Raw genomic sequence first — 21,671 nt, 5'->3', positions numbered from 1 at the left:
CAACAAATCACAGTCCGAAAAATTGTTAAAGGTTTAATTTTATTTTGGCCAACTTGTACAATTCACAAACATTGGCATTAAGAATTTATTGATATATATATATATATATATATATATATATACATATATATTGTATTTGGTTCTGTTACGTTGTAATTAATTTTATTCAATTTGATTGGAGAGCTTTTATGAAGGATATTGACGCATCCGCCTTTCGTTATGTATTTAGCAAAAATATATATATAATAATATATATTTTATAAATTTTCATTTGATTTACATACTTAAATACAATGAAACAAATACAGAACCAACTAATATTTATATTTAAAAAGCAAAAAGAAACGCTAAAGCTATAACAACAAAATGTAGTCCATATAAAAGCGAGTTTTTGAATATTACACGCATATATATAACTTACATCTTACACTTTACTATTAAGATTAATGATAATAATAACAAAATCGCAATAATTTTTTATTAAAACAAAACCAAGCAAAATTTAAAAAAATAATAATAAATAAATGAAAAAATAAAAACCGCAAGAAGAATTCAATAAAAACAATAACGATGCAAACGATTGCGCAATCCTGAAAATGATCTTGTTTATTTCCTGTGTCTACGTGGGTCTAATTACAGATGCTGAGTAATGTTTTGTAGTCAATGCTCCGTTGCGTTTAAAATGACAGTACCAAAACGATTTGTTATCGTTATCGTAATTTAGATTTGTTCAGCAATTGGTTTTCATGTTTGTGCAGGAACTGGTTCGGTTTGAATTTGACCATTTTGAGTACTGGCAGTTGCATTTCAAATTCAAATGATTGTAGAGTAGAGTAATTCATCCTTTAAGGTAATTCTTCTGTCTTTGCAGACGCAGATCATTTCTTGTTATTTTCCCTCAATAAACGAATATTAAAATACCAATTTGTTTTTAGCCATTGTATAATATTTATTGTAATTTATTTATATAATTATATAGATAATGTATACGTATTATAGTTTTGTTGCCATTTATTGTTTGTATTTGCATTTACAATTAATATCTACAGCAATCTATATATGAATTTATATATATACATATATACATACGTATATAGTAGCCATGTATTTTCATCAATATCATTATTAAAAAGGAATTATAAATTCATAAACTTTGAGGCGTAGCAAATACAAAACAAATGTTTTTCTTCGCTTTTGACAAACGCAAAATATAATACATACATACATATGTATTTATATATGTATATTGCATATAATTAACACAGTATAAAACATAATAATATGGATAGTAATGTGAATAATTTGAAAAAAAAAAAGAAAAATATATGTATGTATGTGTGTGTGAATGGGCTTTCGATTAGCAATTAACATTGAGCAATTGAGAAATGTTTCGCTACCTTAGCATTGAGTTCTAACAACAAATGATGTACTGTTTCCTGATTACATTTTGTTTTTTTTTTTTTTGTTTGGATTTGTTTTATACAATTTTTACAATTTTTTAGATGGACAACTTTTAACAATTTCTTAACTAACCTAACCTCAAAAGTCGTAGGAAAAGAAAAATTTGCCCAAAGCATAGGATTTTCTTTTCCTTTTTTTTTTTTGTTTGTATACAGAATTTTGTGTCTTAAATTTGTTTAAAAAATTTCACAGTTGTGTAAAAAATTTGAGTGCTGGCAAATGCGTTGCCCCGATTATTCAGCACGAATAAACTATATACATACATATATATATAGTTATATACATATACATATTTATATTTTAATACCTAAAAATGTGTTTATATGTGGGTATGGAGGTTGGAGAACTTGTATGTCTTTGTGTGTAGTTGCTTTTGTTGACATTTCGAGATTATGGAGCAGTCAGCTGCTCCGCAGGGTCTGCTTTATCGTATCGCCTGGAACGCCCCTCTGATTGGATTTCTAATCGAGCGCTGTTAGTGACAATGTTCGGTCACATCGACGATAACAGATTTCTTCCAGCAGAACAGGAAATAGCCAACTCCAGCGCCCAGGACGACCATCATGCAGAGCCAGACATTGTATGTCATAAATATCAGCATGAGCAGGAACGAGAGCGTCACTTGGAGCACGTGCAACAGCGTCTGGTACAGATGGTTGATGGACAACATTGTGGGTCTGTATAACGTGGCATGGTAATTAATATTTTATTAGTATATCTTGTATTATATGTATTGCCCTTTTAAGACCCCATAAATGGAAGAACGAAAAATGCATCAGTGGTTTAGAGAAAGAGAGGGAGGTAAGAAAACATAACATTAACAAATTAATAAACAAACAAATGAAACGAAATTCAAACATTAACAGGATGCGGTGAAAGAAGAACTAGTTCAAGTTAGAATTTTAGCGATAATTGATTCATCTATACTAGTTCTTTAGTAACTAATGTTACCTATCGATAAGTTGTTATCGCCATTTTGGCGCATTCGAAATGTATTTTAAAATAACTGCTCCTTGCAAAATACCTTGATTTCAATTTATATATATACAGTGCAAATTTTATTGAGAGGGGGGGATAGACGACAACGCGTCCACAATAACAAACGTGAGATTTTGTTTAATTTTTCGTTTATATCTAGAAGAGTTAGTTTAATACGCTATATACATTAGGTAATCATATATTGTCATTTGGTGCATTTAGTGTGCTAATTGAATTAATTTAATGCTACATATACGTATTTGTTACAAAATTAGTATTTGCAAATTGGATTCGCTACGCATTAGTGCAATGAGTGACTTAGTCACTGATAATTGTTAATTTTGCCGATAACTGGTCAGGTAATCGTAATTGGGTCTCAAGTAACAATTCGTCATACAGCTAATCAGACGCGAATGTTTCGTACGGATCATAAAAAAAGAATTGAAAACGGATACACTTAAGGGTGAAAGAGCGTTAATTGCATTTGCAAATAATAATATCGTATATAGGGCGTAATCAGATATAGAGAAAGACATATGGTTTATAATCGTATTACTGGCTAAATATTTGGATAGGGTTTTCGGGTGAAAATAAGGGTGGCGGGAATATTGGGATACTTACGGTTGCTTGTGCACAACTTCGCCAACGTATCTGGGGGGCATGAATATATATAGGTATACATATACATATATAAATATATATATATAGATATATGTATATATTGGAGGCGTGGGCACAGTTAACGGTAAACGGGTAGCGGTTGCGTGTGTGTGTGGGTGGGTGTACGTATACAGATGGGGAAATCAATATCAAATTGTTATCGTTATCGTAATCGTTATCAAATTGGAAACGTCGTAAGATTTCATGATTGATTGTATTTATAGATATGGGATTATTTTGTGAAGTTGTTTGATTTGTTTTTAAAGTTTTGCGAATATTTAGCAGATGATGAGCGTAATTTACATGAAAGACGCGCGCGAATATTAAATTGTTTTTGATTTAATTTTAATTTTGTTTTTTTTTTTTTTTTTTGTTTTATGATACAGGTGATGAGCGCAGAGGCGAAAAGCGTATGATACACACAAGAGACGCATAAAAAACGGTAAACGGCAACGAAAACGAAAGAAAGAGAAAGAGAGAAAAATATATATGATATATAAAGAGCATTAGACTATAATATATAAATATTTGTATGTACTATATACAGAGAGTTACAAAAAAGCAATGTCATATTCACATGCACTGAAACTTACAAACAAACAAAAAAAGAACAAGCACAAACGATATTCGATATGCGATCTTCAATCGTTGACCTTCGATAGTCGACAAAGAAACTTTGAGATCTGATCATCGATGTTCAATCTACAGCTTTTGACCTAGGATCTAGTCAGGTCTACAATCTACATATATGTACATCCTCAATCAATTAATATCGAAATTTTAGTCGGTTATTTTCGATATACCATCAACGATGTCCCTAAACTTTAATCTACTTTACTACAATTTATCAGGTTCAATATATAATCCTCAGTCTTGAATCTAATTGATCTTGAGATTTTATTCTACGAACTTCAGTCATCAATCTTCAATCTACGATCTTCAGCTATCGATTTTCAATCTACAATCTTCCACAGCTTCGACATACGGCCATCGATCTTCAATCTATAACTATCGAAATTTCTTCTTCTTCGATCTTCTATCATCAAAATAGGATATATTCGATCTCCGATTTGCGATCTAGAATCTTGGATAATTGATCAGCGGTTTACTATCTACGATCTTCGGTCAATGATCTTTGATCAACAATCTCCGATCTGTAATATTCGGTTTTCGATCTACAATTAACAATTATCAAACCACAAAACACGATATACTCACTGCACAGGCGATGGGGCGGCAGCTGCCGGCGTTGGGAGGCGTGGCGCCTCCGGATTTCGCTGGGGTCCCGTGACGGGTCGATACTCAAGCAGATTGTACGTCTTCCAGAACAGATACTCGCGATAGTACTTGAGGCCCTCATAGAGCAGCGCCAGCAGAAATATGGCTATCATCGAGCCAATCAGACCAGCCACCGTGTCGATGTGCCACCACGAGAATAGGATGGTCTCATCATAGCCAAAATGGAACTGGACAAAATACAAAGGGGGCAATACAAAAATTGTATATCAAATTGAATCTCTCTTGTAGTTGCAAGAATTTGGCTTGGGCTCTTACCGCCATGGACATCATGTGCTCCATGCCAGTGCCGGTGCCGCCACCGCCATGATGATGACCCGCATGCATGCTCATCGACAGATCGCCGTGGGTCGTCGCCAAAGGCGGCGTCAGCGTGGTGGCATCCAGTCCCAGTCCCATGTGATCGTGATCGTGATGCATGTTCGCATGATCGTGGCCGTGCATGGAATGATCTATCAGTTCTAACGCGAATCAGACACGCATATACATATATGTATAAAGATGGATGATTTCTGCCTGGCATCCGACGGATCTACTCACCAACAGTGGGTGCGCTGTGGTGTGCGTGTGGGTCCATTTCGCCAATGGTTCTATTGCTCTGTCCGATCAGCAGGGTTTATTGAACTGCGGCGAAATTCAAAGGTAATACGCAAATTTAGCCACAGCATCTGTGATGAGCGAGTCTGTCCGACTGCCCAGCATGCCCTTAGAGCTAAGCTTAGTAAATCTAGGTTAAGATGGATTATAAAATGCGCTATGCGCTTCAAATATGGCTAGCTTACTAGCTTTGCTATATTTAATCGATATATATCGATTAGATTAGAGTTCTTCTTGTTGCCTGCTCTGCTTATTGATCAGAAATTCATTTGCATTTAGTATATAGTTTCCATTCAACTTCATTTACTGTTACTTTGCCATGCGACCTAATCACCTTTATTCCATCTTCACATCAGACAATTACGAATCTGAGCTATGTCTGCGATCACCCGTCGTTCAATCAATTGGTTTATTGCCAGCTAGAAAGTAATTCATTCACTTCCAGCAATCAAATGACGCAGCGGCTGTCCAAAAAAAAGACAATCGATATATATCTACATACGTATATATGTATGTATTGTCTGCTTGTATGCTTATATGCTGCCACCTTTCACCCGCTGTTCATTTCAAATGAGCTTAGAAAGTTGCCCCAAGCGTCAGCCACGCCCCATTCGCGTATTTGCCCGCCACTCAGACAAAGGTCACAAATTCCTGTGGCATTCACTCAAATGAATTGAAATATCTCCGCATAGTTGTGCGTGCGTAGGGAAGCTGGATTAAAGCGAGAAATAGCCAAGGGGAGAGTGGGAGAGCGTGACGCAGTTGGGTCCGACAGTCAGCTTTAAGCTGCGCCAGAAATTTTAAACAATCTGCCGCAATTCGGGTCTGGCAACGAGGAAAGGTCAGTGAAAGAGAGTGAGATGAAAGGGTGAAAGGTGATGTAGAGCAGCGGTTCAGTAAACGAAATCTGATCAATAATAAAGGCAAATAGAAGTAGTCCTATCCAATGGACGATGCAGAAGCTATGAATGAATAGATTCCATAGGGTCTACATAGTAAATTGAGTCTGATTTTTGCTTATATTGTATAAAACCTATATACCCTCTTGGCATATATGGCATAAACAGAGCATTCAGCATATCTCTTAAGATAAGTAGCAGGAAGTTTTGTCTTGTTTACATGCTCTTGCTCCATTGTGCTGCAAACAAGTTTAATTATCTTGTTCGATAATTATCGACTTTTTTCGAGTAAAGCAAATATAGTGAACTAGAGTAGAGCAACATGGTTTGTTGAGAAAACTACACTATATAAACATTTCCTTCTGCTTTATGTTACAGCTCTTCAGTAAATTGAAAACATTCTTAAAGGATAACTCGTCCTGTTATCGATAACAGTCAACAAGAGAATCCTTTAGTCACAATTAAAATAAATCACTTTGACTTTCGCTTTTACTTTTCTTCCCAAATCGCTGCACCGCACTCGCTCGACTGTTCGGACTCGACTCAAGCGCCGCTGTGCGTCGACCTCCCCTTGTGAGCCTTACCACCATACATATATATGGATGGAGTGTATATGTATATGGCATATTGTATGTATAGTAATATCATAATGTTCCATATCTCACTCTTTATCACACTTAACCGCAATCGTCGCATCAACTTTTGTATATTTATTTTGCAATGTTTTCTTCCCCCCCTTTTTGAAACGGGGGCAACTGCAGTGGTAAAAATTTCAGATTGAGGCATTACACTTGTTCTGCTATGGTTTAGTTTGTTTGTTTGTGGTCTGTGACCGAGCACACACATATACACACACATACGCATACGCATACATGTGCGCATATCAGTGCAAATTAATGATAAGGCTGCATTTGGTGTGTTTCGATTGTCTGTGGTGGCTGGTACCGTTTCTGCTCTTTCTGCTTCTGTTTTGCCATACCCTTCCAGCAGAGTATTTCGATTTGAGCATGCATGATGTGATGCACAGTCAAATAGTTTGCAAATTTGTACAAGAAAATAGTAATGAATGATTTATTTTAGTTGATCTGATATCCATTAATCTTAAAAATTAAATCTAGAACTTATATGCAAATGTTGATCATGAATTTAACTGCATATATGCATATACATATATGTATATTCCTGATCAGCAGCAGCAATAACTGTCTATGAAAAGTTGTAGGAACTTATCTTTAAATTTGGCTTTATGTTATCAGACTGCATGATCTTAAAGATAAACATTCCTACATATATAAGTCAAGACTACCCAAGCAGATCGGATTCTTCAGTTAGACAGTTCATATTCGAACGATTGATTTTCTTCTTTACCATAATAGATAAATAACCCAGATTCTATTTAAAGAGTATTTCACACTTGGCGTTTGCCTTGTTTCCCATGCTCCACTCTCAGCCCCGGTTATAAAGGGAAGCTACAGGCAATTAACGCTACAAATATATTGTATAATATACATATGTAGATACCATAAATCGCTTGTGGAACAAACAGCTTCTATCATTTTTATTAATTGCAGTAATGCAATTATACTGTTTCGCCAGATGTTTTCAGCAGGGGCGTACACTTTAGGGAGCTTTCACTGTACTGGAACTGGTACTGTTAAAAGCTCATATAGTTTAGTTATTTATAATAGCTTTGAGCTATGGGAATTACCATTTAGTCTGGCGTATTACAGCCCTCTCCCCCTCGATCGGCCCTCTCTCTTTCTGTCGGAATCCATTGCTTTATGCGATAAGCAATTCATGTGTATCTATCTCTCTCTCTCTCTGTCTGTCTGTGTGTGTGTCCCCTATTATCTTTCTCTCTCTCTCTCTCTCTCAACATTCATCTGTGAAATTACCTTATTATAACTTTTTAGGAATTACCTACTTTTCTTTCGCGTGCCACGCCCCCTGGTTAGTGGCTCCCGTCGACGTATCTGAGTTCAGTCAGCCCCAGTTTCGAGAATCCGGTTTTTCCAGCTACTTTATATGAAATATCTCTTTTCGCTTTTGCAATTAGACTTGTAAAAATCAAATGTGGAAATGCCAAAGCGAATGCGCAGAATAATAGGCTGTGTGCGCTCCACGTTGGCCAAGTGACTCAGTCAGTCACGTGACACAGTCTCCGTCCGTATCCGGGCTATGATCAGAAAGAACTCAAATGGAACCGACATAAAATCTAGTGAATGTGCTACGACTGGCACGACTGTTGAATGCTCTGCATGATGTTAGATATTCCAACATTAATTAGCATATCGATTGCAAGCTATCGATAGGTTTGAGAAATGCAGTCTCCAAATTATCAATAGCAAATAGTCGAAGCTTGAATTGTCTTTAGCAATTCGTATATACATACGTACATATGTATGTACATATTTGGATAAATTTAAATAATATGCCCCATTTATAGGGTATTGCTATAATTGTTAGAAAACGAGTTCCAAATCACAATCACAAGATTTGGTATTCACTTTGTCCATACGAAATCGTGTTAAGAATTGTTTGTATGTATGTATGTATGTACATACAGTATGTCCATTAATTGTTTGCAAAACAAAAAAAGTCGTTCAAATTCAACTTTAACATCACATTTTATTAGGAAAGGCACTTTTTCTCAGAATTTTTTTCTTACATTACTTTAGTTTCATATATTCTTAAAGATAATCAATAACAAAAATAATAAGAATAGCAACAAAATCGTACAAAATAATTCCAAACAAAAAAAAACAGCAAATATCGACTGTCCATTAATTCTTTGCAAAATGCAAACATTAGTTGAAAGAAGACGGGAAAAAGCTAACGGGACATCAAAATCAAATGCGGCTCGCGGCGTGTATTTTCACAAATCTTCCGCGAATTCATTCGTTTTAATAGAGTCGTGCGATCACTACTATTTTTGATAAAATTCAATTTTCGCAATGCCTGGTAAACGCACCGATGACAATTTGATACAATTAGTGTATTTTAATTATACCAAAGGAAAAACCATCAAGGAGCTAACTGAAATGTTTGATATTAAGCTAAGAACAGTTTATAATATTATTAATCGGGCAGAAAAAGAAAATAGACTGGAGCTAAACAGCTCTAAAGGCAGACCAGCAAAGCTCTCTCGACGGGATTGTTCTCAAATTCTCAAGACAGTGGAAAACAAGCCAAGCACAAGTCTCCGGGAGTTGGTGACGGACATTAGGTTAAACCTTCAAAAGACAGTGTGTCCCGAGACTGTGAGAAAAGTTCTCAATTTACACAAATACTCCTCACATGTGGCAAGAAGGAAACCGTTGCTATCTGCTGTAAATATTGAGAAACGTCTGACGTTCGCAAGATCTCATATTGACTGTCCTCCTAACTTTTGGAATAATGTAATCTTTTGCGACGAGACGAAAATAATGTTGTTTTATAATGATGGACCAGGAAAAGTTTGGCGGAAACCAAAAACAGCCCTCCACACCAAAAACATTGTGCCTACTGTTAAGTTTGGCAAACTATCAGTAATGGTGTGGGGTTGTATTTCTTCGAAAGGTGTGGGAGAGCTCAGAATATTCGACAATATCATGACGAAGGAATTTTATTTGGATATTTTGAAGAACGAATTAACAAAAAGCGCGCACAACTTTGGCTTCATTAATCCTGAAAACCCCAGCAAACTAAAATATAAGCTGTATCAGGATAATGATCCAAAACACAAGTCATTGCTGTGTCGCACTTGGCTTCTATATAACTGCAGCAAAGTTATTGACACCCCACCCCAAAGCCCGGATATCAATCCGATTGAGAATTTGTGGGCCTTACTAAAGAAAAAAGTCGCCAAACGGAGCCCTAAGACGAAAAACGAGCTAATTCGTTGCATACACGAGGAGTGGCGCAAAATACCAGATTACTACGACATAAATGAACTAATATTGTCGATGTCGCGACGCCTCAGAGGTGTAATGGAAGCTAATGGTGGACATACCAAATATTAGCCAATTCCAAACCGATCTGAGAGAGATACAGATCTCATATTGATTAATGTTTGCATTTTGCAAAGAATTAATGGACAGTCGATATTTGCTGTTTTTTTTTGTTTGGAATTATTTTGTACGATTTTGTTGCTATTCTTATTATTTTTGTTATTGATTATCTTTAAGAATATATGAAACTAAAGTAATGTAAGAAAAAAATTCTGAGAAAAAGTGCCTTTCCTAATAAAATGTGATGTTAAAGTTGAATTTGAACGACTTTTTTTGTTTTGCAAACAATTAATGGACATACTGTATATACAAACAAATATAAACCAAACGACTATCGCATGTAATTCGACAACAAAGTAACCGCAATAAAAATAAAAACAGTATAAAACTCAGCTGCTTTTTACTTTTTTTTTTTTGTTTTATTTTTTTAACAAAGATAAGCCAAAAGGCAAGTGCAAAAAGTAAAACCAAACGGTAAACCGCTCTCGCTCTCTCTCCCAGACTGACCCCACCATATATGTACATATGTATCTAAGAATATATTACTATATACACTATATACTAAACATACAAATGTCCATCACTGATGGCCCATAACGGCATTATGTATGCTTGCTTATTCCAATTCGAGAGAGCCAAAAAGACGTTCACCTTGATGCCAATTGAGCCCGAACGGCACTCAACTGGCCCAACGGGTTGGCGCTCTGCTGGCCACAATTGTTATTGCATACCAGCTCGAAATTAGTTATTTCAAAAAATTGCCCGAAAAACTCCGAAGATATCTTGTTTGAATTATACTGTATAGTCACTAGGGCAGCTTTGACGACAAACGGGATTTATGTGGATTACTATTTGGGGGATCGATAGATAATCATCACAGATGCTTGATAATACAATTAATGCATTAATTATATTCGTAGAGCAGATCCATATTCATATATGCACTTATGTATTATATATGTATCTATATGTTTTATGATTTCAGCATCTATTTTACATTTATGTCTCTATATCTATAAATTTTTGTATAAACTTGATTTTCTAATATCAACAAATCACAAGAAACTTATCTCGAATTCTTTCTCAAATATTTTACTTACTGTAACGGCTCTGGTTTATTAAATTAAATTTAATTAAATTAAATTAAAAACAAAAAAAAAAAAGAACTTAAAATGTACTTCTTCAAATTTTTATTAGGTATATGTATATATCATATATAAATCACAAACAAATTAAAAAACAAAACGCTTTAAAGCAACTCTAACAATATGTTAGATATAACTCTAAAGTATATTCATAGAATATGTATTAAAAAAAAAAAAGAAGAAAACATATCTTCATTATTTCTTCTCTATTCAGTTCAGTTCAGTTTGCTTCTCTTTTCAGTTCACTGCCTATTCATAGGCATATTTTGAGTAAGCGAATACAATTTAAAAACTTAAGCTATTGGTTAAATTGTTAGTATTTCTTGTTTTGTATGCATCTGAATAAGGGGACCAAAAAAAAAAACCTAAAGTGCATTTCTTCAAGTTGCTAATACAAATATATATTAGATATATATCTATAGATGACATAAGGATTATGAACAAATTAAAAAACAAAAACAACAAACTTTAAAGTAATGCTAACATTATGTTAGATATACTATATAAAGCTCTAAGGTATTCACAGAATATGTATTAAAAAAAACAAACAAATTAAAATGATCGTCATTATTTTGAACCCTTTCATTGCTTCTCCATTCAGTTCACTGCCCATTCTAGGCATATGTTTAGCAAGCAAATAAAAATTAAAAGCCTAAGTAATTATTGATTAAGTGGTTAGTATTTTTAGTCTTCTTGGTCTGTGTTGTGTGTTGTGTGTGTGTGTGTGTGTGTGTCTAGTTGTGACTAGCTTCTGAGTGTTACATGGTAATTAAAATTTGAAAATAAAATGTGATTCATTCTTATCAGCAGCAACAGGGATCGTGGCCAAGTGTTTCACTTGTCCAGGAGTCCGAATTGACGCATCTTGTTCAGGTAAAATCGCTCAAGAGTGTTGGCACAGCGATAGTAATCGGTATTGGGCTCGTTGAAGGTGCGGCAATTGGAAAACATACGCGCCATGTCGGCCATGAAGAGGCGACGCGTTTTATAGTAGCCACGCTCGAGGCGCTCCCCAATAGTCTTCAGGTCCATCGGATATTTGATATGAACATAATACTCGGGCACGTCTTTGGGATCGACGGGCGATAGGAATGGCCAGGCAGTGGTTTGGCGTCGCATCGCCTGCAGCACTGCCTCAAATATACTCTTTAGATGGACAGCATTTGATCGTTCTTCGACCCGAGTCGACGAAAAATTCGGCTGCCAGCCGATCTCTTTGAGGCCCGGTATCGAAGCGATCGGTATGGCGGCGACACCATGCTTGAAGCACGTCAGGCCGGTACGCACCCTCTCCACCTCCTTCTGGCGCTGTGCAATCAACTCCGTAAGGACTTCTTTTTGCATTCGTATGGTCGATGCGAAGTGGGTATGCACAATGCCCGAATGGAGCTCGCAGTGCATTAGAGTAGCACTATCGTACTCCTTGATGTAGCCCTCGTAGACAGACCGTGCCAGACGTATATTGCTCGAGAAGCCCTGCTTCTTGAAATAGCCAATCGCATTGCAGTCGGCATAGGCCAGCAAATGCATAACGCCGTTGTCCATGATGTGGTCCTTCAAGTGATTCATCATATAGCTGCCATAGCCCTTCACCTGCTCCGGCATGGAGATCGCACAGAACACAATCTCTGTGAAGCCTTGGGTGGGAAACGAACGAAAACAAATACCACCAATAGCCTGACCCTTCTTAGACAACACGATCGTCTTGTGCTGGGGATCGTACAGCAGTCGGCTTATATAAGTGGGTGGCATCTCAGGCAGCTGTTGCCCGAATATCGATTGGAGAGCAACTAGAAAGATCTTAGTCTGCCTATCAATATCCATTGCCAATGAGTTGCCAATGCAATGGAGTTCAATGATGCCACACCGCTCCTCGTCTTTCACGATCTCATCTTGGGGTTCACTTAAGGGATTCAGTACTGTATGATTGATGGCAGCCTGCGACTCCTTTACAGCATTCATGGCACGATTAACCATATCGATCGGCAGATCATTTTCCTTATTATTAGCATTGCTTGTAGTCGCCTTACTACTACTATTCCACATTTTTTTTTTCGTAACTAGGTTGCCCAATAATAACCAACAAATTTGAGTAATCGAGAAATATAATAATAATAATTAATATTAAAAAAAAAAATAGATTGTATTGCTAACCAAGATTTGAAGAACTAGGGCTACAAAGGTACAAAACTACAAACTAAATGAAAACACTACTATCTACTTATACTATTAATTAACAACTATTTACGAATTGGTAATCGTCAGATTTACCATTTACCATTCGCGCCATTGCACAATAATCTTTGTGGAGGTATCAAAGATCAGCTAAATGGCAAATGGCTAACGGACATTTAAGTTCCCGTTTCATGTGTTGCTGGCGTCTCACTCTTCGTTCAAAAGACTTTCGCTTTCAGCTGGAGACATTAGCAACTTCATTAGCAGCCCGCAGCATTACGGTCAGAGCTGTTGTATGTACATACATACAAACATATAATATTTGCATATACATACATATGTGCAATAAATACAAATACAAAAGAATGTATATTCTTTTATATTTATCCAGTTATTTATTTATCATTGCTAACTTCAGCATTTAATCAATTGTGCATCGCGCATAGCAAACATTTGTAATCGCTATCATAATCGCCGTGCACGAACAAACTGTTTTTTGAACAGCCAGAGCACGAGTAAGTGCTGAAGAGAGTAAGTGAGCGAGAGAAAGAGAGAGAGCAACTCTCTGACAGCTGACAGAAGGAAGACTGTGGATTGCTGCATGTGTTAGCTGGTACGTTCACCAACACACTCACACAGCTGTGCAACGGAGGAGGTGGCAATAGAAGAAATTTACTTTGTATGCTTATGTGCATGTGTGCGTGTGCTGTTACGTCACAGCGCGCGCTACATTTAAGTTTCGAGACAACTGCAAATATTGCACGATGCGATCTAAATTCGAAATCGATCGCATAAGCTAAAAAAGAAAAAAAAACACAGATTTAAATACCAACAGTCGCACACACATACGCACGTGACCACTGTCTCTCTCTCCGTGGATTGGTGTGTGTGCATTATAGCAGTTAAAGGTTGATTAACGAATGGAGCTGCAGCCACTGATAAACTGGCCCCGCACGTTCTTAAATTTGTTGATAAGTATTTGTATGTTTGTATATACTAAAGTCAACTACAGCAACAATTACACTATGTTATGTATCAATATATATATATGTATATATTTGTTTGTATTTAATAATTGTACTTACTGCTCTATATTTGAGGGCTGCGCCAAAAATTCCAAATGCAAATGCAAACAAGTGTAAGCCGGTATATACAAAAGTCAACGGAATGTGCGAAGCTGAAACAGAAATCGGCAGTAAATAAACGATATATGCTATTATTATTTTTCTCTCTTTTTCGGAAGTGTAATCACTGTTTGAATAAGCCACACACACGCACAGCATAACATGACAAACGGAATTATATAGTCGTATTTATCGCAGTCAAATTATCGTTTAACATTTCGCATGCCGTCCGTGCTTGCAACATCGGAGAGAGCGATGCACAATCAGAACAGCTGTTAATAACGGCATAATTGAACAATCAAAATCATCGTTGACAACGACGATGGCGACGGCGGAGACGTCCACTGAGCGCAGTTGGCGAATCCATTAGCATAACAATAATGCGAATATGTCCAGCACTTTTATTCATTGAATGCACAAACATAACATAACAAGAAAAAAATGAATGCTGTAGCAAGGAACCGCACGACAGCGTTATTTAATCACATATTAAAGAAACATGTTTTTGTTTCGCGGTGTGTGCAATAATGGCTTAGCGCTCATGTATTGCATGATTGGACTGTAATTGAGTTAATGTTTATTTAATAATACGCTTATTATTTACTTCTTTTTGTCGTATTGATATTGAATAAAAAATAAACAACCAAAAAATGCGCACGTCCGCCCGCAGACAACTTGTTCGCACGATTAAAGTTTCGTTTCCTTCATGGCACCATCAGTGGCAAACGATTGTTGAGCTTTTCGATGTACTTACTAATCGATTGTTGTTTATGATCGAGTATGTTCATTTCTCTTACTTTCAAGTATCGAATACGTATGAATGAACATTAAAAATAAATGATTCGCATTAAACATAAAAACTATCGAAGATGGATGTAACGCAATGTTACATCACAATTATTGCAAAACGCATTAAATACATATAAAACAGCTGTAAAGTGTGTACACAGCTGTTAGTGTGTACACACTGGCTTTCACACTAGCCGCTACCTAGTGTGTACCCAACAGATTTAATTTGTCTACTATTTATACGCAGTAAATAAGGAAAAATAAAGAAACGTCGTGAATTAAACAACAGAGGTGTGTAAGTAAACTAAATGCCACTCGTATATGGATCTAATGCTTATTCATATTCGCTGTGAATTTATTTTAGGACAATAGCATTTGCAGCAGCTGTTGCACGCTCTGAAGAGATCAAAACAAATACCACGTGCAGCCGACATTTGCAACACGCAAAGCAGATTCTCTAAATTTCGTTTTCATCAGCTGTTTCTATCACAAACACCTCAAGATGGGTATGGTACAGAAGCGTAAGAAGATGCACTATGGCGATACGCACCTTCAGCGTCGCTGGCGTGTGCGTAACCGGCGCAGAGATTTGGACCAGATCGACGACGATATGCGCAATCGCAGCGGAGAGCTGATCAACCAGAGCGTTGACTTGGATAAGCCGGGCTTTGCACAGTTCTACTGCGTGCATTGTGCCAAGTACTTCATCGACGACAGATCCATGCAGGCGCACTTTCGCACTAAGGTGCACAAGCGGCGTCTCAAGGCACTCGAAACGGAGCCATACAGCATTGAGGAATCGGAACGGGCGGCTGGCCGCGGCAGCTTCAAGCAGCCCAAAAAGCGCGTCATTGAGACACAACCTAGCAAGGAGGAGGCCAAGGCTGGCAAACGTATCAAAATTGAAGAAAAGACCGAAGACAGTAGTGCCATGGAAGAGGATGCGCCCACAACGTCCGCGAAAAAGACACGAAAAAGAGCTAAGAAAACGGAAACATGAACCAGTGGCAAATAATAGGAAAACTAAGGATCTACTAGTTCGATAGATAATTCATATATCTTTTTTTTACAAGATTGAAAAATTATATAAATATATGCGTATGTATGTATATAAAATCAAAAATATATTTAACGGATGTTAAATTTCCTCTATGTTTTCTATTTAGATTAACATTAAACCAAGGCTGTAAATAACTAAAAGGGCATGGGGCTTTAAATTTCCTTAGTGTTCTCATTAGTGAAGGGATCAAACCAGGGCTGTGAGCTACTTTGGGAATTAGTGTGGTTAATGTTCAGCTCCGACCCTTAATGCTTCTCTGTTCCGTTTGCAAAAAGCTTAAATAAAGAATACATTTTTTTTCTCATTCTATACAAATTGTACGGTATAAATATATTTGTTTTCTGCAGACATGATCTGCTTATGCATATGTTTATGTACACATACTTAAATAATATATACAAACTAAGAGATATACGAATAATATTTAACAACTTACAATTAAATGGTGGAGCAGAACTAGCTGCTCCTGTTTTCATAATTAATTTCTATTATTAATTAAGTACTAAAATTTCAGTTTTATAAACTATTTTGTCCATTTGTGCTTTGCATTTGGTTTGGTAAAAAAAAACGAGTTTTTTTTATTATATTAATTGTAAATTTAATGTATGTATTTTTTGGTGTACATAAAATTGGTTTTAGCCGAAAAGCGAACGGGTTTTGATTTGGATATTGAGTATATATATATAGATGAACGCTAAAAACAATTCTGAGGTATGTAATTTCTTTTGTTTTTGTTTTGTTTCTATATGTAAATAAATCCTTTTTTCTCTTTTTTTTTTTTAAGTTTTCCGACCGTTATTGGGCGACTAATTAAGGTTTTTTTTTTTTTTGTGCTGCTATGTGTAGTCCTCTGTATGTATACGGATATGTATGGAGTCGGATGAGAACTGGGGCAGTGTATGTATGTGTGTGTAGAATGGTTTTGTGTGTATGTGAGTGCACACGCCCGTGCGTGCGTGTGCGAATGTATATATTCATATATATACGACTATTTTCATCACTGTATTTCTTAGCCAAAACAAAAAAAAAAAAAAAAAAAAAAATATATATATATATATATATACATATATATCTGTCAGAGGACTTTGTATACATGGGTTATGTTTCGACTAGTTTTCACAGTTTGTGTAGAGTTGGTTGCAGCTGCTCAGGATTGGACGCAACATTTTGTGACGTCCCGTTTTTGGTAGCGCGCCTGCGCGTCTGTTGCTTGCCAGCTGCCTTGACCGATGGTGCAGCTGTGGCAGCGGTAGGAGCAACGGCAGCGGGAGGAACAAGGCGTACAGTTGGTGCGGGCGGATCAGGCGTCTGATGCTCCATGGTAAAGAATGGATGATTGAGCGCCTGCTCGGCGGTAATACGCTTGTGGGGGTTTATTTCGAGCAAGCGTCCCAGCAGATCGTACGCGCTCGCTGGAAAGCATTCGTATGGGTCCAGTGGCTCCGTTACATAGACGCAATCTTCGCAGAGGCAATTGAAGAAATATTGATCACAGTTCTTGCACACTTCGATCCGGCCGTCAGGCGACTCGTGTTTGCGCACCATCTCTTGGTCGCTGAAGATCAAACGATTGCGGAAACGCAGGCAGAGCTTGCGGAGGTTCAATGGCTTCGATCGCTGGCTGAGGGTGACCATGCGATCCAGTGCCAGCGCCGTCTTGCGTATGGCCCGATCCCCGAAGATGGTCACAATCTCGGCCAGGGCAACAAAATCGTTGGGCGCCTTGAAGAACGGATAAACGGCAGACAGTATGGAGAGAAAGATGACGCCCGCCGCCCAGACATCCACAGCTGTCGTCTGATCCGCATACTTGAGCAGCACCTCCGGCGGACGGTAGCCCGGAGTGCCGGCACGCGAGGCGTGCACTTCCTTCTTGGTAAGGCAATTGATGCAAACGGAGGGGTTCGCAAAGCAACAGCATTTCAAATTATTGCCGCCGCCAGCCGCGCGATTTGTATTGTACTTGGTCCCAGTGGCGGTGCTAGCGGGAGCAACTGGCGGCTCCTGCTGCACCAGCTGCGGCTGGGCAGCTGGCCCCTGTTGTGGCTGTATGGTGCTGTGGGTGGGTGATACAACTGGTGCTGCCGCTCCACTCCCCTCTGGCAAACTCTGTTTGCCATCGTTGAGCATCAGTTCTCCGGCAGCCTTGGCGCTCTGCGCTATCTCGTTGACCGGCTTGAGTGGCATCTTGTTCCAGGTGCTGGCGTTCGATTCCTCAATCAGGCGCATGCGCTTGACGCCACCACCGGCTGTAGCCTCTGGGGAAGCTGGTGAGAGCTGTTGCTGCTGCTGCAGCTGTTGACGCTGTGGATGTGGCTCACGCTCGCGCGGACGCTTGCTGTTGCCTGTCAGCTGCTGCTGCTGCTGCGCCGGGTACTGCCGCTGCTGCTGTTGTTGTTGGGGCGCATGGCCGGCAGGGACATTGACATGCTGTGCCAGCCCAAAGTCAACGAGTAGAAACTGGCCCTTGCGACGATTGTACAGAAAATTACTGGGCTTCACATCGCGATGGATGACGTTGAACTTGTGTACATGGCGCAGGGCCAACAACAGATTACGCATATACAGGCGAATCTCCGGCACATCCATTTTTGTGTAGAAGTCGTGGAAGCGATCGTGCGGCATGTAGGGCATCACGAAGGCCGCCGATGCATCACAGCGCAAGCAGCAGTTGATGCCAACGACATTGTCGGTGCCTCTATAAAAGAAATAAGACAGAGTATTAGATTATATGATTGATGAGTAAAAGGAAGAGAGTGGGCCTAGAAAAAGTGCGAGGAATTAGAGGTACAGATGACTGCTGAGCGGCAGAGAAAAGTGAAGTAATTAAAGCTTATAGTGCACGGTCCTAAGTCAGACAAGAGCACTTACAAAAAGAGCCATAAGATTATTCTCTTGTCAAACGAGAGAGAAGCATGTGCGTTTGGAATGTGCTAATGTGCGAATTCTTTGGCAAGTTTCGCCCGTTCTATTGTTAACAGTTCCATAAATAAGTGAATTTTATATTAATTGAATTAAGAGAGAAACTCGAGAGGAGCTACTGGCTCGGTTGGTCATCCATTCACCGTCTTCTCTTTCTAATACCCCACAGCGCTGGCTGGAGAGGGGTCGCCCACGTCGTTGGATGAGGGTCGACGTCATTGCAATGATTATTAGCCAACCAGTGCGCACGACTCGAAATCCCCGTCGTTCCCATATCATAATTGTTAAGCGCTGTGACGCAATTCAGCAACGGAATTTGCGCAAATTGAATGGATAAGGACAGGAATATACACTCACACATCGCATATGAACAGCAACAGAGTGAACGAGATAGAGAGCGAGAGAGGGAGCCGGCTGACCGCCTGACTAATGTTATGTTTAGAGCAGCCAATCCCCACCCATCCCAGCCAATCGCCCACCTTGTCGACCCACGCAGAGAGCGCTGTCTGTTCCACCATCTCCTTCTCTGGCTCGCCTGTTGGACATAAATAATGCCAGCAGAGCAGAAAATAGGGGAGCAAAGTGAACCCTACTGAAATTCAAGCCGGCTGCCATTTAGTATTTAGGCATATTTTTTGCGATAACCTTGCCCAAGGTAGTTCAGAGCGGAATTGAATGATTCGTCTACGTCATCGACAAACATACACGAACACAAATGTGTGTATTGCTTATCTAATCTGAGCCAGGCAAACTGAATAGTATCGATAGTGTGCAAGTACCCACCGGCACTGTAATCGATACTTATTGGAAGGATATGCAAAACAGCTACAGCAATTCCAAACAACCCACTTTGTGAAGATAGCACTGCCCTAACACATATGTACATATGCGTGGACTTGCATACACATACATACATGTGAGCGTGTGTGTGTGTGTGTCTGTCTGTTTAAATCTATCTATATGAAATTGCTTGCATGATTTGTAAACAAACGTTACACGAGAAATGATTGGCGAATGCGAGCGACCGAACGAGGAAAAGAGAGGCTGGCGACCATGTAACTGAGAAGGTAGCTAGCACGTGAATGGTGTGTGAAAGTGCAATAAACGTCAGACCAATGGCAATGGGAGTGGGAGTGGGAGCAGGAGCGGGAATGAGAACGCCAACGGCAACTTGAAATTAATTGCAATGACGTATGTATATGCCGTTGGCACGTAGAATCGAAGAGTCGTCTGCGGCAGCCGGCTGACGTCGTTCGTGACGCTCTCTCAGTGAAAAGGCAGCACACACACACACACATACACATGCAGGCGTATTTATATACAGATATGACTCGCTGAGAAATTATTTACATTTTTTGTCTTGCAATTGGTAATTATAAATTTGTATATTGATAATATTGGAATATGGTAGACTTACCCCATGTCTGTCATGCACTGCAGCTCCTTCATAATGCGATCCGGATGGCTGGTGGGTATGTGATGCTTGATAGCAAACTTGCGCCGCATATTTTCCGGCAGCTTTGCTTCCCGCTTGAGTGTGGCCAGAAGCACAGTGCTGAAGGTTCCATTGCCAATTCGACTCTGCACATCAAATATTTTCCCAATGTCCGGTATACGCTGCAGCAGATCGTTGATAGCCTCTGAAAATTGAAATTGTCAATATATAATAACAAAATGGCAGCTTTTGTTAAATCTGAAAACACTTGCCCCCTCCCTCTTCCACTCACTGTCTTATGCATAAAAATAGATTTGAATAGGAACGAATACACACACACGCATAATACGCAAACTCTCACACACACTTAGTAAATTCAAAATGGTTGCCTTACCGTCGCTTTTGTTGCGTGGCTTCGTCCTGTAATTCGCGGCATTTGTTGCATATTGTTCGCTTGGCGGATGCTTTTGGATTTTCATAATGCCATTGTAGTTGTTGTTGTTATTTTGCTTATTATTCGCAATGTTTGCCGTCGCTGTGGCTGCCAAAGCGGCCATATCTGCTGCTGCTCGTGCGCGTGCAGCTGAAATGGTTGCAATATTTGCTTGCATCGTCTGCTCGTCCTGGTGCGGCCAAGAGTATATGCCTTTGTTCGCGGTCGGCTGCACGTTTACGCTCATGCCTCGAAATGTGGCCGCTAACTTTGGACTCGAGTTGCCATCCACTGCAACTACTACGGCTCCAGTAGTATTAATAGTAGGAGTTGTTGTTGTTATGGTATCGATAGCATGCTGATGTTGCAGTTGCCTCAGTTTGGCTATGCTTAGCCTATTAGCATGTGCACCGGTTTTGTTGGCTGGACCAGCCGGCATAGTCGCGTTTTTGCAGCGCCCATTACAGGAATTGACGCGCTTCTCCATTTCACGAGCTCTCTTCTCCCTCAACGCAATCAGCATAAGCATCAGCCGAGCTGGCTTTAGCAAATTCTTGACCGTTTTTTTTTTTTTTTTTTTTTTTTTTTTTTTGAATTGGCTCGCCGCGTTTAGATGGAATGGCCTTTTTTTATATTTGCTTGCTATAAATACATGGAAATTTAGTCCGAAATCGCGATAGAAATTGTACGTCTCTAATTTAGTTTATT

The 21,671-nt window shown here is 38.9% G+C and overlaps 4 protein-coding genes across 12 annotated transcripts; 1 reads left to right on the top strand and 3 right to left on the bottom strand.

Moving 5' to 3' along the window:
• Positions 1–1,475: 1,475 nt before the first annotated feature.
• On the bottom strand, positions 1,476–15,091 carry Ctr1A (Copper transporter 1A). Of its 8 annotated transcripts, none has more exons than XM_089264706.1 (7): positions 14,969–15,091; positions 14,286–14,377; positions 4,936–5,019; positions 4,654–4,856; positions 4,318–4,565; positions 3,061–3,090; positions 1,476–2,138 (listed from the first exon to the last, which is right to left on the bottom strand). In XM_089264706.1, the coding sequence occupies exons 3-7, from the start codon at positions 4,970–4,972 to the stop codon at positions 1,937–1,939; spliced, it is 720 nt and encodes a 239-aa protein (XP_089120832.1). In that variant the 5' UTR covers positions 4,973–5,019; positions 14,286–14,377; positions 14,969–15,091; the 3' UTR covers positions 1,476–1,936. The 8 variants fall into 8 exon arrangements, with proteins under 8 accessions (XP_089120832.1, XP_089120834.1, XP_017964945.1 ...); XM_089264708.1 differs by having other exon boundaries at positions 4,654–4,847; positions 14,969–15,090; XM_018109456.3 differs by having other exon boundaries at positions 14,929–15,089.
• Positions 11,551–13,562, bottom strand: LOC108656979 (histone acetyltransferase KAT2B). The gene has a single exon (XM_018109413.3). It carries the CDS (start codon positions 13,069–13,071, stop codon positions 11,860–11,862), a length of 1,212 nt encoding a protein of 403 aa, XP_017964902.1. The 5' UTR covers positions 13,072–13,562; the 3' UTR covers positions 11,551–11,859.
• A 177-nt stretch (positions 15,092–15,268) lies between the features above and the next one.
• LOC108657030 (zinc finger protein 593 homolog) lies at positions 15,269–16,256 on the top strand. 2 transcript variants are annotated; one of them, XM_089264710.1, is made up of 2 exons: positions 15,269–15,404; positions 15,478–16,256. In XM_089264710.1, exon 2 carries the CDS (start codon positions 15,616–15,618, stop codon positions 16,111–16,113), a length of 498 nt encoding a protein of 165 aa, XP_089120836.1. In that variant the 5' UTR covers positions 15,269–15,404; positions 15,478–15,615; the 3' UTR covers positions 16,114–16,256. The 2 variants fall into 2 exon arrangements, with proteins under 2 accessions (XP_089120836.1, XP_017964966.1); XM_018109477.3 differs by having other exon boundaries at positions 15,278–15,408.
• A 355-nt stretch (positions 16,257–16,611) lies between these two features.
• On the bottom strand, positions 16,612–21,553 carry Cdc7 (Cdc7 kinase). Its single transcript, XM_030387500.2, has 3 exons — positions 20,925–21,553; positions 20,513–20,735; positions 16,612–18,871 (listed from the first exon to the last, which is right to left on the bottom strand). The coding sequence occupies exons 1-3, from the start codon at positions 21,490–21,492 to the stop codon at positions 17,290–17,292; spliced, it is 2,373 nt and encodes a 790-aa protein (XP_030243360.2). The 5' UTR covers positions 21,493–21,553; the 3' UTR covers positions 16,612–17,289.
• Positions 21,554–21,671: the final 118 nt, after the last annotated feature.

This window comes from Drosophila navojoa, chromosome X (assembly GCF_054131105.1).
Source record: "Drosophila navojoa isolate 15081-1374.11 chromosome X, UAZ_NAV_1.0, whole genome shotgun sequence".
Classification (NCBI taxonomy): Eukaryota; Metazoa; Arthropoda; class Insecta; order Diptera; family Drosophilidae; genus Drosophila; species Drosophila navojoa.
This window is presented reverse-complemented; position numbering and strand designations above follow the sequence as displayed.